The sequence below is a fragment of the Athene cunicularia genome (genome assembly GCF_003259725.1).
Source record: "Athene cunicularia isolate RWA chromosome 21 unlocalized genomic scaffold, athCun1 chr21_part1, whole genome shotgun sequence".
Lineage (NCBI taxonomy): Eukaryota > Metazoa > Chordata > Aves > Strigiformes > Strigidae > Athene > Athene cunicularia.
This window is the reverse complement of record NW_020799127.1, coordinates 1,260,053-1,276,535: the sequence shown is the minus strand read 5'-3', so window position 1 is coordinate 1,276,535 and position 16,483 is coordinate 1,260,053. Positions and strand designations below refer to the sequence as shown.

Genomic DNA, 16,483 nt, shown 5'->3' with positions numbered 1-16,483 from the left:
AAAAAAAAAAAAAAAAAAAAAAAAAAGAAGGAAGATTAATGTCAGCAATCCATAGGAAAAGGCATGTTTTACCTCTGTTCTTGGTTGGGTCGGGGTGGAGGATGTGGCTGGCACGTCTGGAGCGGAAGTAGTTGCTGGCGATGGTCTCGCTGTCGCTCCTGTTCAGCACCAGCTTGTAGCGGTCTTCCTCGGGCTGGAAGCGGAAAACGCTGTCAGCAGAGCCAGACTCTGCGCTAGCCCTTGGGTTATGGCTTGGAAATACGGCAGAAATTGGTAAAATACGATACAAAACGGGAGGAGAAAAGCATTGTACCGTTAGGTCTTGGCTCTCGGCTGAAGGGCTCTTCTGGGCAGGTCTGGGCTGCGGCAGGGCTGGAACTGCTGTGAGCAGAGACAGGTGTTACAGGGTCGTGCTCTCTAGAACAATTAACCCATCCGCAGCACCTCCTTGATCACTGGCCTCACAGATACTCCTGAAGGATCCGTACCATGCATCACATTAGATGGCATCATTCAAACTCAACAAACTTTCTGCATGTGGCAGATTTTACAAGTGAGCGCAGCCCAAATGTGATCGGCCAAGCCCGGCAGCAGCCACGCACCGGCAGCACCATGGAGACCCTCTTACCTGCGGGCAGGTGCGTTTTTTGAATGACAGGCTCTGGAATTTTCCAGCAGCCGGTTTCCTCATCCCAGACGGATTCGTGCTTGATCTTCTCCAGATTACTGTAGTTACAGTCGCGGCGGACCAGGGACTGCACCTGATCCAGCAGCTGCTGGAAAAGCATCAGCTCTCGCTCCAGGCGGCGGATGGTGCTGAGATAATCGATCTTTTCCAGCTCAAACTCTGACTGCAGATCTTTGATCTCTGTCTCGGCAGCCCGCAGCTGGGACAAAATAAGTCATTGGGATTATAAAGGAGAGAGGCCGATGGTTACTGCAAATACAAGAATTTGTAGGCAGAGGGATGGAAAGACCCATACAAAAGCTTCGCTATTTGGGAAGATTTTTAATTTATTGTTAAGAATGCAGATCAGATTTGTGTGGAGAGATTATTATATGTCTGTTTTAATCAAAGATTTCTCATGTTTCTCCAAAGTCTTTGAATGGATGTTGAGTTAATCTTACTAGTGTGGTCTAATTCATTACTAATGAATTCTTGGGAGTTCCTAAATTCAATGAAAAAGGTGCAATATTTCTTTGATAATCTAAATACAGAAATAAAGCAAGTTCTTAATGTGCAGATTTAGGACTGCACATACAGATTTTTTTGAAGCTCCTCCGATTCTGCCTCATCAGAGCAAAACTGGTTTCAAGTGTGCCTAAAATTTCAGAATGTTGCCTTTTTTTTTTTTTCTCCCCTAGAAAACTTTTCACGGTGTAATTTCTTCCAGGAAGGCAGGTGTGATGCCTGAAGGAAGCTGTGCAATAGATTGCACGGGTCAGTAGAGGGAGTAGCATCCTCTCCCATCACCAGATATCCTCCTTCAGACAGTGTGCTGCGCAAGGAGACCAGCCATGAAAACAGGTGGGGTTTTGGGTGTCAGCAACTTAATTCATCACCCTGAGGGCTGCTGCATCCGATATTTCATAAAAGTACACTCAAGCAACCTTGTAAATACTAACGCAGGCACGTGTAGGAAATATCAGACACAGCCACAGTCATTGTCTAAACATACTGCCCTAAAACTCCTCCTTAACCTTAAAAAAAAAAAAAAAAAAAAAAAAAGGGGTACACAGAGGAGGAAAGAGATGCTCCCTAAATCGTCAGCAGCGATAGCAGGGAGCTGCTCACCTTCTCCTGCATCTTCTCCAGAAGCTTGCTCTTGGCTCGAACCTCCTCCTGGATGGAGTCGTAGACGTTAAGCAGAACCCAATCACTGCTGTCCTCGTTAGACTGCTGCAGTGCAGCCACCAGCTGCATTCTCCGCTCGTCCGCATATTTTTTCCGGCGTTTATGCTTTTCTTTGAGGTCCTTGTTTTTAGCCTGTTCCCCTCCAACCACCTGTTGCTCTAGCATCTGCAGCCTGGAAAAGGCAAACGCTTCTCTTAGCACTACAAAGTGCTAAGACTTGTGTGGAGGAAACGATGTTTGGAATGACACAGTACAGAAAATAGTGATTTCTGATGAGATTTGCTGCCCCAAGTAATCACGGCAAATTCTACCGTTATTAACATTTTTTGTCATTGATATTCCTGTGGACCCAAGGTGAAGCGTGTGTTATTCTGAGCACCTCTGTCCAGAAATCTGTAGCTACGCTCACAGAATTATTTTTAAAAATCCCATTTTGTGGAATTTATATTTAAATACTTACTGATACATATATTGAATATATTATTTCGATTTTTACTTTATGCTTTGAAAGACTCTCAAGCACAAAATCTGTCAAAATTACCCAAAGTAATATTTTAAATGGATCTAGGAGTGGTACAGCTGGACACCACAGTACAATTATTTTTTGGGGGCAATACTGGCCAGGGTGGATGACTTGGGCAACCTCAGCACCGCTGTTTGAGCACAGGCACAGACCCACTTTTGAAATCAAGCTGGTCTGATGTCCATGCCAAATGGCCCTGTACGCTCCAACACAGAAATAAAGCCACGCTCCAGAGCCATTCTCTTTGTCTGCATGGAAATCTGCAGCAGAGCAGACAGCTCAGGCTGGCCAGCACTGGCTCAAATTAGGGAAAATCCCACTACTGTTAAAAGCTCCGCTGATAATAGCCTCTTAATTTTCAAACCCATCCGAAAGAGCTCATTCTCCACCAGAGATGACCTGCTATTCTACTTTACCATGCTTGCCAAGCAGCCTTCAGTTCGTTTGCTTAACAGATGATTGACTCTCGCTCTGCTGCGTGAGTATCGGAGATCTCACAGCCGCTTGGACCTGTAAAGCTTTTAACAGGCAGCTTCAAAAAGCCCCACACCTGCAGAATCAAACCCTCCTACCTCATCTACAGAGAACTTTGATTTTAACAGTGTAATTAGAAGAACATTTTTCCCTTGTTTGTCACAAAAAGGAACGCTGCAATAGGACTATTAAGATGTGATTGATAGTTAAAACAAATGGCTTATTTGGAGACCTCTCTGTTAATAGACAGAACTACCCACAAATTACAGACGCTGCTCTTCTAGATTTCTTAATAGCTCCTTCTTCAGCTGAAAGGCCCATTACAAAACACAAGGCTTTTCCAAATCAAACTCCATCACCCACAATATATATCTTATGTTGGGCATTTCTTACTTTAATATAATTCCACACAAGAGTAAAAGAGAGAAATCAGCAGAATTTGCTTCAAACGTGTATTTCTGAAACAGCCCAGGCAGCCCTGGCATCCCAGCCCTGTGCTCCAGGCCCAGGGTCTAATGTTGCCCCTAAAATGCGATTATTGGGAAATTCTGAGGTCAGTTCTGGCTGACATCTTGCAAACATTGTCAGATGAGTGAGCCAGAGGCAAAAGCAACCTCAGTGACAAGGGAGAGTCGAGGAGGATGCACTCTCCTCCACCCACCCACACTGTGAGCAGCAGGAGGGCCTTGCCACCTTGAACTGATAGGAGAAGGCTCCAAGTACCCTTCAAGAAACATTTTTAAGAGGAAAAGGAGGCCAGGTTGGACACTTAAGCTCTGTCAGCAACCGCCAGACTCAGCTTTATAAACTCCTCATAAATTACACCTGCAATAAGCCAGAGAAGGAAGAGACTTCCCTGCCTACAGACCTAGGCAGGATTTGTTATCAGGGAAGCAAGCCTTTTTGTATCCCTATCTGCTGACACAGACATCTCCAGATTTTTCTTTCATAATTCTGGCACTTGGCATCATTGAATGCCACAGCTAACAGCTATTTATTTGCCCAAATAGGACAAAGTTAATTTGGGAGTAAAGAATATGCATCTGCCTAGTTCTGTGCTGCACCGAACTGGCAGCTGAAGCTCAACAGTTGTAGTACCACGAAAGAACAGGGTTGCTTCTTGCCTGCGTTGTTGTAGGCAGTGCCCAGGAGGCAGTTAGCAGGAGCAGCGTAGTCACTGACCTGGCAAGCACCTGCTGCTGGTCTGCAGGCAGCACAATCCCCTCAGCAGCACCAGCCACTGCTGCTCCAGCACTTCCCCTGCTCACACCACCAGCCTCTTGCACAGTCCGAGGCTCTGCTGAGTCCTGAGGACAAGAGGAAACCAAAGGCTGCGCCCCTGAAAAGATTCAGTGTGAGTACTGGGATGGACGAAGCACGACGCTACCCACTTGGATTTATTCAAACCAGGGGGGTAGAGTAGCCTGAAGGGTACCTGGGCTGACATTGGTTCTTCATCTGCTGCAGCACCAGAGTCTTCAGGCAAAGGTGCCTCATCAGGAGTAGTTTCAGTCTTCACAGCAGCTGAAGAGGAAATACCCACAATGTAAGGAACTAGCTCTGCAAAACTAGAGCACAAATCTGTGAAAACATCACACACAATCTTCATCAAAAGCTAAAAACCATGTGTCTGGAAATAAAAGGTCTGTTATTTATGCTGGTCAGTAAAAAGATTTGACTGTTTCACATGTAGTTAGTTACTTCAAAAATTTTTGGGAATCCATTCCAATTAAACTCCAGAGAGGTGGGAACAATGCTGAGAGAAAGTGGCATTGTAAATAAGGCCTCCATCAACACACGCTCTATCCATAAAAGACCCAGAGGGTGTATCGGGTAAGGACTGCAGATTTTACAGGGTGGGGAGAGCCTGGGTCCTCATGTTCACACACAATTTCAGAGGGTGGGGAAGTGCACGTTTGTAATCAGAGAGGGGAAAAAGAAAAAAAAAAAAAAAAAAAAGAAAGTGATAGCATCAAAAATTAAGAATATAGGTTCAAGAATTAATATTGGGCAATAAGTGCTGTATAAGCACATTGCAAAACAGGCTCTGAGGCACTGCAGAAGTATAAACAAAAAGCAGTAATGAAGAGGAGAGCTGGCAACAATTTATAGGTATGTGCGAGGAATATCCACCCTCCAGCAGAGCGATGGTGTTGATAATCCACCAGGAGACCAAGGGCTGCATCACATTTGCATGCGATGGAAGAGGCTGCTGCAGCCACCCTCAGCTTGGGCATGTGGGTTGTGCAAAGCCAATCGGATCAAGCCAGTCATCTCGGCAGCTCAAACCTCTGCTCCAAACGCTGCCCTAAACCAGAAGAAACTCACAGCTACATGGGCAAAAATTCACATTTTGTGGCCTCAAGGCTTACAGGGTAGGGCCAGGCTGGTCCTGATGGGGAAAATAAGTCAGAGAAATAAATAGGAAGAGGACAAAGCTGGGACAGAGAGTCTCATGAGTGGCCCAGGAGAGCCAGAGTTACTGCTCCTGGGCTTGAGAGCAGGGACTGCTGCTGGTGCCAGGCAGCACTTGCTGCAGTAGCAGTCACTGCCACTTTAAAGGTTGCAGTGGCTGCTCCAAAATGTGACTTTGCAGAAACAGTCTGTGTCTGCTTATGCCTAAAGCATCAGAGAACATCCAGCCTGCCTCATCCACACCTGCTTCCTTCCTGAGGTTCTCCTCGAGAGCAGACAGCTTGAGATCATAGTGACTCCTCAGGCTACTGATGTCCTCTTCGAGGCGGGCACGGGACGCCTGCTCTGCTTCATAGCTGGCCTTTAGCTGGGCCAGCCTCTCCTCGTACTCCTGAAAGGCACAGCAGAGAGCTGACACAACAGCCCTACTCCTGACTGTGCACAGGGTCACGTCTAGGTCACATCTTCTGTCCACCCCAATAAAGCTTTACCATCCGGTATTCATTGACTCTGTGTGTGATTTAAGTTGACACAGTATTGATGGAAGGTGTCTACTTATCCTTGGAAATGGCTATCCTGGGGAGATGCCGTGCCCTGAAGGAGCTTTCTAAAGAACAAGGAGGGAGTTTTATTTCCTCCTGGCCCCCAACTCCTCATTCTTCCTCCTGGCTCCATAGCCCCTCTCTATCTTCATTCCCGTACTTCTCCTAACATCTTTGACTACTGTCTTCCTCTTCCCTATTTCTCCCTCCTCTGACAGGAGGAATCACATTTAGTTTCACATGTAGTTACTGCAAAAATTCTTGGGAATCCATTCCAATTAATCTCCAGAGAGGTGGGAACAATGCTGAGAGAAAGTGGCGTTGTAAATAAGGCCTCCATCAACACACGTTCTGTCCACAGAAGCCCAAGGACCAAAAAACAGAAGTGTTCTGAAAAGGCTGAACCACACAGCTCTACACCACATTTGTAACAATTATTATAAAAACCCACAAGCCTTAGTCAAAGAGGCTATGGGATACCCCCTCCTGACTTACTTCTCTGATCAGCTGCTTCTCTGTTTCAAGATCTAACTGGGGTTTGAGGAGGGGAGCTGGCTTCGCTGCCAGGTGAGCAGTCTCAGCAGGTAGAAGCCCTACAAAGCAAAGCAGAAAGAAAAATCACTCACAGTTACTGGGTGGGATTGTCTGTATAATGCTTGGAGACAGAACAAAGAACCTGGCTGCCAGCAAAGAACATCACAATCCGTGTGCTCCTTTAAACTGTGCTCGTGTGCCAGCATCTGTGCTGCCAAAACGCCCACTGGCCTGGGACTCCTTAGGTGTGGGGAGAGGAGTCAGAGCTGAGCAGACGGGGAGAGGTTTAAGATTCAGGTATATGAAAGCAAATATAAATTTAATCTCTTTCACAAAATAACAGGAGAATTTTCCAGGGCTATGCTAACAGATTTAGAAGATAAAAGACACTGGGAAAGAGATGAAACATGCAAGGAAATTGCCTTCTTTCTCCACAGCTGTTTTTGAAAGGTGGCAGAATGTGCGAGGGGAAAAAAAATAAAATCTTACAGCCTTACTCCTCTGCTGAAAGTTGCCCTTTTTTAGGGGATAATTCTCAAAAGGTGATCAGCTCCCTAAAGACTGCTCTTACTCATTTGTTCCCACATTTGCTATTCCTACTTCACAGCAAAGAGCAAGTCTGCTGAGGCTGGGCTGAATCCTCAGAGAGAGGACAGTGCTGCTCCCCGTCAGCAGGGCAAAACTCTTCTTGTCATGTCAGAAATTCACAGTGTAATAGAACAGGGGCTGAATGCTAAATTTGAAAACATGTATAGATATTTAATAAAGAATTTTATATTATTATTTCTTTCACAGTTCATTTTTGCTCTGCCAGATGAAACCTCTCGTGTGGGACTGACCAAATTCTAGCCAGAATGACCACGAAGATCTGAGGATTTTAATCACATCCGTATTTTCTAACATAATTTGTCATTATTGAAAATACTGAATAACTGAGATGGTCTTTACCAGTGGAATAAGGTCAATTTGGCAACAGTGAAGGACAAGTCCATTACTAGAACAAAGAACTCTTCCTCCAACAGTTACTGGAAAGGTTGAGGTGAAATCCAGTGAGCATTTTATGTGTAAAAACCTATTTTTTCTGTCAAAGTTAAAACATCTCTGCAGCCACTAAGGGCTCTCCTACCCGACAAGTTATTTGTGCCCATCTGTTCAGCTAGAATGGCCTTCAGCTTCTTAATCTCCTCCTGATACTCCCTCAGCAGAGCATCCTTGGGGTCCTCATTGATACAGGGCTTGTTCTTGATGTTTTTTGCTCGATTAGCATAGCGCAAAGTACTGAGGCTTTCGTCATAGTTGTTATCAGCCGGAGATAAACATGCTACCATCAGTGTCTTGGTGTTCCCTCCGAGGGAGTCTTGCAGCAGCCTGGTCAGCTTTGAGTCTCGGTAGGGGATGTGCTTACACCTGCCATCGACCAGGGCTGAGATGACGTTGCCCAGAGCTGAGAGGGAGAGGTTGATTTTGGTGGCCTCTTTGAGCCGCTCCCCTGTGGCTCCTGTTTTTGACTGTCTCTCGCTTCCTGCCAGATCCACTAAATTGAGTTTTGCAGCCCTAAGGTGGTCCTGCCCTCTCTCATCTGCAAGAAAACAATCCTGTGTTAGGCTCTTCTTAAGAGGAAGCATCTTAACAGTCAAAAACCAAGACTTTCTTGGCATTACATTCCAGTTCAAGCCCTGTTCTTTGTCTGCGTTTGGGCCCTGACTCCCTTAAGTAAATAAATACCTACTTAATCTTAGAACTACATGTTTTAGTGCTTTCCTGAATGAGATCCTGCACAGTAAGAATTCTTGCCCGTTCTTACTTCCCCAGTGAGCTCTGAACACACACACACACACCCCCCCCTACCTCCCCCTTCCACATATTCCTACAGTGTTCAGAATTTCACACAAAGCCCTCTGCAAGTAACAAGGTCAGACTGTGTGTTTATTCAACTTTGTTCCTCCTCAGATTGTTTCATGAAGTTAAACTACATCTGACAATTGGAGAGAAAAAAAGAGAGGAAGCATGAAATGAGGAGTCACTGGGCAGCAACTGGAGCAGGGCTAGCTGGAGAGCACAGGAGAAAGAGCAGGCTCCCTGAATGCCTACGTGATGTGGAGAGACACGCAGGGAGCTTACCTCTGCAGATTATCATGGAGAGGCTGGAGTAGATACTACGCTGAGAAACAGTTTTTCCATGACCTCCCAAACTACAGCTTTTCTCAGGACTGGCATCCAACCTACCTTTATCAACGGATGTATTCAAGAAGTTTCTTGCTGTGCTTCAAAAGAAAAAGCACTTCCTATCAGATACCATCGAGGTCCACCATCTGGCTTTCTGTCCTGAGGCAGCCTGAATGTTCCAGAAGCTCAGCAGATCTCCCCTCCTGCCCAGAGCGCTGTAAAACCATGCCGTGGCGCAGCACACAGGTGTCTGTTTCTCCTCAACTCATGACATTCTCAGTGAGAAAGTAAAATGAAGGAATGCAGGCAAGAAAGGGGAAAACTGCAAGAAATCAGGACTGCACTCAGCCCGATCCATCCAGATGAGGAAATGGATCTCAGTGAGGAGTCAGACCCAGTGAGCCAGTGCCATCCCCACTGTAATGCTTGAAGGCAAGAGAAGATGGGAGCTGAAGTTAACAGGTAGTTCCCCAGCTACCTGGATGCACACCTCACACATACAATATCTGCTTCCCGACCTGCATTTTGAGGCTGGATTAACATGATGACACAAATCCCCTGTGACTAGAGAAAGCACATTTGGGCACTTAAGGAACCCCTTGGTTTCACTGGCTACTGAAATTTCCCAGCCTCGTGCAGAGCAAAAAGTTGGACACACATTCCCAAATCACAAAGTAATATCCTAAGCACTGGACCACACTCTTGGATGTCTATGTCCCAATCACCGCTCACAATTACAACCCAAGTTCAAGGGAAGAGTGCTCCAAGGAAAAAAAAAAAAAAAAATTTAAAAAATCGGTTTTAATTGAGTCTGCCCTTTTCCAGACAGACTTCTACAAAACCTTGACTTCAGTTCAATCAATCAGAGTTAAGCTTTAAGGCTGTGGACAACACCTAAACATGAGCAATGAATAATATGATGCATGAGGGAAAGTTAAGTTTACAAGTGAACAAAAAAATACAAAATCTATTGCCCCAGGATGTTTCCCCAGTTACAGAAACAGATTGTTAACTGAGGAACTTAATGTTTGCTGCAGAGCAAACTTCTTGTTTCACTCCAGATCTTTCTGGCATGTCAAGACTTGGGAGAATTGGGGAAAAAAGAAAAACAACAGAGGGACCTTAAATAGAGCACCCTCTCACTATCCCTTCTGAGAGCTAGGGTGAGCGGATAGTCACAAAAAGTTGGTTTTCTAACCCTTTTCCTCCTTCCCCCACAGTTTATGTAAACACTGATGGCAATTAAAAAGCAGTTTTGCTTCCTGCCAGTCCTTTTACCCAGGGAGGCTGTTTGTTTCAGCTTAGTGCTTTCGTTTCCATGGTGTAACAAGGTCCCCAGACTTTTGGTAAAACGTCTGCAGCAGCCCAAAAGTCTGCCCATCTAATTCCCATTCCAGTTCTGGTGGCATAAGCACTGCCCAAATTTACGTCTTTCTCACTAACTGATCAATCTCTAAGCACAATGTAAAGCAATCAAACATCTGCTGCTCTAAATACAGTAAAAATACTGACGGTAACTCGCACTTTTCATACATCTGCAGCCGGAGAGCCCAGTATTTGCCATAATTCTGCTCCTGAATCTAAACTGTTACTTTAAAGGGTCCCTTTAGTCCACATTAACTGCAAAGAGAGCCTTTAAAATATCAACTGCCTCTAAAGTCTAATTTACTACAGGCTCAAATGGAAAATAAGTTTGAACTTCTCTTCATGAAGCTTAAAGATGACAACATAAATACCAACTTCATTAACTGTTTCAACTAATGATTACCCTAGTAGAACCATCCAGTTACGGGGAGTGTGCCAGAACCCTCAACTTTCTCCTCAAATATTCCAGCTGTCTTCCATTTAACTGCCAAACCACAAGTTTCCCCACCTGCCATTTTGTTCTGTGTAACAGGTTTTCAAAGCTTTAAATTAGAGAAAATGTTGCAGGCTAGATTAAGAGTCCTGCACCCATCTGGAACACAAAAGAGGAGTGTAAATACTTCTTTTTCCTTGTTAGGATTAAAGTTGGGATTTTACAGACCCACATAATGCAAGGATTATCACCCACCCACTGTGCTAATTGAGAAATTCCAAAAATCCTCCATGCCCCATTTTGGGTAGAGGAAAATGAGGTACTGTCACCAACATCTGGAACCACAATTAAGGACAACATTGTGTAACTCCCCATGGCTGAAACAGCTGAAAAAAACGAAGCCAAGCTGTTCACAGCCTCAGCCGGGGTCAAGGACTAGACAGAATATAGGAGACTAATTCATTTCTTAGTCCCAGAAAAAACCTTTTTGAGGCCCATGTTCAGACCCAGTGAGGCAGCTTTATCAGCTAAAGAAACGCCAGTGGAAATGAGATGCTCGAGAAAGGAAAATTAGTCATTAAAATATTATTAAGGGATTCTTTTATTCCATCTTAAACCCCAGATTAGCTGTTTGCTTAAAAGATGTGCCCTGTGATTAAGCTCAGTGAAGGAACTGTTGGGTGAAATGATCTGACTTGCATTGTAAAGGAGGTCAGACAGGATGGGTAACGATGTAAGTTTCTCCAGGCTGTAAAACCCGTGAACTCCAAGCCATTGTATGGGCTGAGATTTAGCTCCCTTTGCTGGAAGTAAAGGTTTGAGAAGATAAAGAAATGGAAGGAGATTTAAATATGTTCCCAGTTTAAGTGCAAGACTTTTCTCTCCCAAGGGGGAATCAAATTAAAAAAAAAAAAAAAAAATTCACACTGGGAAGAATGTCCATGTTATTGCAACTCTGATTTCTACTGGACCTAAAATAATTTAGGATCTACATTTTGCTGTGGGGCGACTGGTCAGACCGCACAGATTCTGCTCTCTGCTAGGCCCAGGCCTAACACAGGATGCCCAGCTACCTACCAACAGTGTAGATTTCCATATTGACAGTAAAGATGGAGTGGGAGCGGGAAGAGTCTTTATTCATGAGGGTGTAACCCACTGCTCGGTTTCTCCAGCCTGTCTCCATGATCTGCTCGCACTGGAGCACGCTGTGCACGGTGTGCAGAGACAGCCCCTTCACGTACACCCCTTTCTCTGGGTGTTCCTTCAGCTGCAAACAGCAACAACGCAAGACACGTTAGGACCAGACACACCAAGGCTGAGGGAAGGCTGGAAACCGTCCGGAAACTTGAAGGCTACATGAGTTTTGCACGTGGAGAAGTTAACAGCAGTATGCCAAAAACGTTATCTGGCTGCATCAAAAAGCTTTAAGATTTCTGAAGAAGGAATAAAACCACACAAGAGGGAACCACCTTCATGGCTCTGCAGGCAAAAAAGAATTAAGGTTAAAAGTTTGCAGATTGATTCAGACATCTCCCAGGCCACAAGAAACCTGCGCTGAGCTGATTTCTACCTCCCCTGTTATTAAGCTGCATATTTTAAAAAAAGAACTGAAATATTTTTCACCTATTATGGCAAAGGTTCTAATATCTCTTCAGTCATAGAGAGTGTTTTACAAATCAAAGCACAGATTCAATAGTCATGGATATCGTCAGCGGTGCTTTGCTGAACCCCTCCGCTCTGAGAGGGCGTCTTGATCTCCCTGACAAAATTCCCAAAGTCACACCCATCCCACACAGGCGGACTATAATAATTTTTCTCCAAATTAGCTCATTTTCAAGATGTTTTTAAATCCTATTCAGGCACCTGGGCAGAGACAGTGTTAAATATCTAACAGCCTCTTCAGCAATTATCAAATCATGCAGAAGAAAAATTTCATACAGTATGCTAATAAATGATTGAAACATTCAAAATCTTGATTAAACCTCCATAAAAAATACAAAACAATTGAGAGATCCCTGCACTCCTACACCAGGCCCCTCTGAAGCTCCCTCCACACTGGGAATTTTAAACAAGCTGAATTCATTTGCAACAGCTACGCTACGCCCCACATCTGCTGAGTTCATCACCAAAACTCTATCGTGTCAGAGCTGGGATATCAAGATATGGCTGTCATGACTCGGTGTCACGGAGTGAAAGATGCTGCGTTTGGCAGTGTGACTTCCAAAGAAGAGCCTTGGGTACTTTAGTGATGCACGCACCACAAGAAGCAACATAAAATAGAGCGTTTGCTGTTAAAAGATCGCCACAGAATGGAGCAGAAGTGGCTAAAAACAAAACTAGGCAGGATTTTAACCTTGTTCTAAAGCCATGACTGCCCAGGATGAATCCAGTTACAGTATCACAGCCAGACTGTTCATACACTGTGACTTTTGCCTGTGCTACAGGAGGAGCCTGTGGCTGGCCCAGCTGTATTTGAGGGTGCTGCGGAGTCCCTGAGGAACACCCAACTGGGGATGTGGCTGTTTAACTCAATGACAGACTAGTGGGGGCATTTTCCTTACAGAGCTCCATAAAATCTGCTCTTCACAGGGTTTAATGCCACGGGAGGTGACTGTGCACTTTGGAGACACTGAAGGTGCTGACATTGGCAGGCAAAGGAACAAAGAGAAATGCGATTCTGGAGGAGAATTGGGGGACACAAGAAAGCAGTGGGGCAGCCCGGGCTTTCGGTCTCCACAGGACATGTCTCCCTTAATTACTCGGTGGAGGCAGCAACAGGCAGCGGCTGTCACCGGTGTGATGGTGTTACCCTGGAAACTGTTCTGCCCAACTCCTGTCCGCCCAGTGCCAACTGCTGTTGTCATGGAAACCGGTGTCACTGCTGATGTGAAACAAAGGATGGGAAACTGCAGCAAGCAGTCCCCTTCTCCCACCCTCCCTCTCGACATGCACAGGCGAAGCACGCTTGGAACACGAAGCAGAGAGGGTTTTGCCTCCCTTAAAGCCAGGAGCATGTTAAAAAAAACCCCATCTGCCCCGTAAGGCAGTTTGGGTCTGTCACCATCTCAGCACGCTTGTGCTGCAGATGGTGCCAGTGCCTCGGTTTTCTTCACCTTTGGGGAAATAAATTAGGACAGGAGATTTGCAGCTCCGTCCAGGAATATAGGCAAAAAGATCTACAAAGCCACCAAGAGGTAAATTTCAGAAAAATCAGCCCCTTGATTAGGATTTCAGGAAAGTTTACCCTCCTGCATGCCTGGAAACTGCTCACCTTCCCCCTGCATTCCCATGGGGAGTAATATCTGCTGGGTCCCCTCAAAAAAGGATCAGCCTTTTTTGTTTTAGACAGATAATGAGATCATCCACAGCTACAGTGGATCAGATTAAACATTTATAAGGCACAGAATCCTCCTGCTTTAGAGCCAGACGTGACATGAAGAGGATTAGGAGGAAATTGCCCCATGAGCGCTTTATTCCATCCTTGTCCAGTAATGATTTTCATGTGGCTTCTGCTGAACTACTGGCTGCTATCAAGTGGGACACATGGGGCACATGTCTGACTCAACCCCATTCCTTCTGCCACTAAACTTTCATTAAAGTGCCTCCAAATCTTCTCTTGGCTTCCATATTCACCACTACAACTTCATATTCTGACAGAGCATATTATTGCTCTTCTGCGAGACCTTGGTGACAACATTTATCTGAGCAAATTAAAGCACTCCTCAATTAAGACACATTGATTCCACCTCACCTCCAACTTTTGCTTGGTATCAGCTCCCAGAAGGTCTCGTACGTCTTCATTGTAAATCTCCAGGTAGGAAGCTCTCACCAAGAACTTGGCATTTTCAGCACACTGCACGAAACAGGAATGATTTTTGGGTAAGGTTCTCAAGATGAAGGCAAGTAGGCAGCCTACGTAGATCCTCAGGGCCAGCTGGGTGCCTGCCTCCCTTCAGCACTTCATCATCTCTCTCCTGGCATTTCATTCCCATGTATAACCACTCAACACACTCGCTATAGGGACTATTGGTCCTTAAGCATCTCAAGCGTGGGTCCATAAAGTCAGCGGAGATGAGGGCGCAATTCATCTGGCTACATATGGGGCTTAATGTTAGGATGAGAGGCAGCCTGTCCCCAGTCTCGCTCCTTTAGGTATGACACAAAAAACCCATCTTTCCTGATATCACACCATCTTACACCAGGATCTCTTCCACATCCTTACACACCTACCTGTACGCTCTCAAAAATGTGTTCAAGTGCCCTGGGTATGATGCCTTTCTGAGTTGGAGGATCCACGACTCCCTGCATGGTGAATGATTTCCCACTGCCTGTCTGGCCATAGGCAAATATGGTGCCATTGTAGCCTTCAGTGACACCCTGTAAAGGGAGGAAAACCACAAAAAATAGCCATTACCTTCGCCTTTTGCACAACTGGAACTACAATGTCCAGATTCAATCCCACATCATAAAAGGTATTCTGAAGGCAAAACTGGAAGTAAACATCAAACAACTGCCTGATCTTCACATGCCATTAGGGTAAAAGGATTTAAAAATGCATTCTGCTAGTACATAAATTGATGGTTTTCTTTCAGAAGTGGAAAACTTGAAGAAATGCAAGCGTTGAAAAGTGGAAAGGCTGTTGACAACACTTGGAAGACCAGATTATTTTTGCTATAGGGCAGAAAAGTCATAAGAAACCCAGAGAGGCAACTAGAATGCTAGTCGATTGTAGGGTGGCCAAAGGGACATTCTCTAGCTTAGAATAATTTTCTCTTGGAAAGCTAGCTGAAAGAAGGGCTTACTTTCACTTGTTCCTATTTCAGAGAAGTATGGTAGGAACAGAAGATATGTGGGTTTCTTAAGGTTTAAATAAAAAGGAAAATAAATAATATATTAACCTAATAATCTACTGTTCCAGACCCTGATTGTTTCGTGATCAGAAACTTCCATCTTAAAATTATCACTGGCCGTTTTATCCGTATTTCTTCTTCTAACAAAATTGGTTGGGGTGGGGGGAGGAGTTGGGGATTTTTTTTTCTTAACCGGTTCCTTTCTCACACTAGCTGTTTACCATGCTGATGTATTAACAGGCAGCAAATATATCCTCTCTCATTTTGCTATTGTAAACCAGGCTGAGCTTCCTTGTCTTCTCCAAGGTTTCTCACTTGACAGAAAAAACATCCCTAAAATCATCAGGAGTCTTGTTTGTCCCCCTTCTCCTCACATCACTTTCCACTGCAGTTTCTGTCTGTCTCTAGGGCCTGCTCAGGGGGTTTTATCTTTCATATAAACATCCGCCTAAAACAATTAAGTGTAATTCTATTCTTAGTGAACCAGTGACTGCTTGAAAAAGTTTTTTTTTCTTCCCAATATCCCAGCCTACTACTGGGACGCTGTTTTGCGCTCCTCTGCACTCCAGGGTTGCAGCTCAGCCTCTTGAAGGAGCGGACAGAGCTGTTCCTATCCAGAAATCAGTTCCATTTAGGGATCACCTACCCATGTAACGCTCCTCGGTCCACATCCCAAGCTACGTGTTGGCTGTTTCTGGCCTGCTCAAGGCACGACTCACCTCCACAAGCGGGTAGGCGATCTCGTTGTAGATCTGCTCCGTGTTGTGCTCCTGGTAGTACGCCCCATCGAAGGTGAACTGCTTCGGGGGCTCGCCAGCAGCAGCGGGGTTTTGGAGGAAACACTGGCCCCGCGCGCTCTCCGTGCTGACGACCGCCTTGCAGCCGAGAGCCTTCTCCCGCTCGTTCATGGGCCGGCAGCGCACGATCACCTTCACTGCCTCCGAGGCCATTTTTCAAGGCCCAACTCAACCCCACACACACTCACTTGAGGGGCATCGGGGCCCGGGCAGACCTGCGGGAAGGCTGGGGCAAGCCAAACCCCAGGGCCTGCACCCCACTCACCTGGGCGCACCGAGGGGAAGGCCCGCCCCGGCAACTCGGCATGAGAGAAGAGTCAGGGGGGCTGTGAGTGGCTGGGGGAGAAGGGGAGGCTAAGGAGGAGAAAAGCCTGGGAGAGATAAAGGGGAAAGGGGGACACCTGGGACAAGTCTGAGGGAGAACTAGGACAGGCGGGTGGGAAAGTCTGAGGTAACTCCGGGGAGCTGGGACAAGCCCAGGGAGAAGTGGGCGAAGGAAAACCTGAGGTAAATCTGTAGGCGTCGGGCC

At 45.6% G+C, this 16,483-nt stretch overlaps 1 protein-coding gene across 1 annotated transcript in view; it reads right to left on the bottom strand.

Moving 5' to 3' along the window:
* The window catches only part of KIF17 (kinesin family member 17), a 21,996-nt gene extending 5,519 nt beyond the window's left edge, over positions 1-16,477 (bottom strand). The window contains exons 1-13 of the mRNA XM_026862913.1: positions 15,877-16,477; positions 14,538-14,684; positions 14,059-14,160; positions 11,385-11,574; positions 7,470-7,922; positions 6,305-6,402; positions 5,511-5,658; positions 4,288-4,376; positions 4,035-4,159; positions 1,796-2,027; positions 629-887; positions 314-381; positions 73-193 (exon numbers count right to left, since the gene is read on the bottom strand). Coding sequence (XP_026718714.1) covers positions 73-193; positions 314-381; positions 629-887; positions 1,796-2,027; positions 4,035-4,159; positions 4,288-4,376; positions 5,511-5,658; positions 6,305-6,402; positions 7,470-7,922; positions 11,385-11,574; positions 14,059-14,160; positions 14,538-14,684; positions 15,877-16,107 — 2,263 coding nt within the window. The 5' untranslated portion in view covers positions 16,108-16,477. The remainder of the gene's footprint in view (positions 1-72; positions 194-313; positions 382-628; positions 888-1,795; positions 2,028-4,034; positions 4,160-4,287; positions 4,377-5,510; positions 5,659-6,304; positions 6,403-7,469; positions 7,923-11,384; positions 11,575-14,058; positions 14,161-14,537; positions 14,685-15,876) is intronic.
* Between the last annotated feature and the right edge of the window lie 6 nt (positions 16,478-16,483).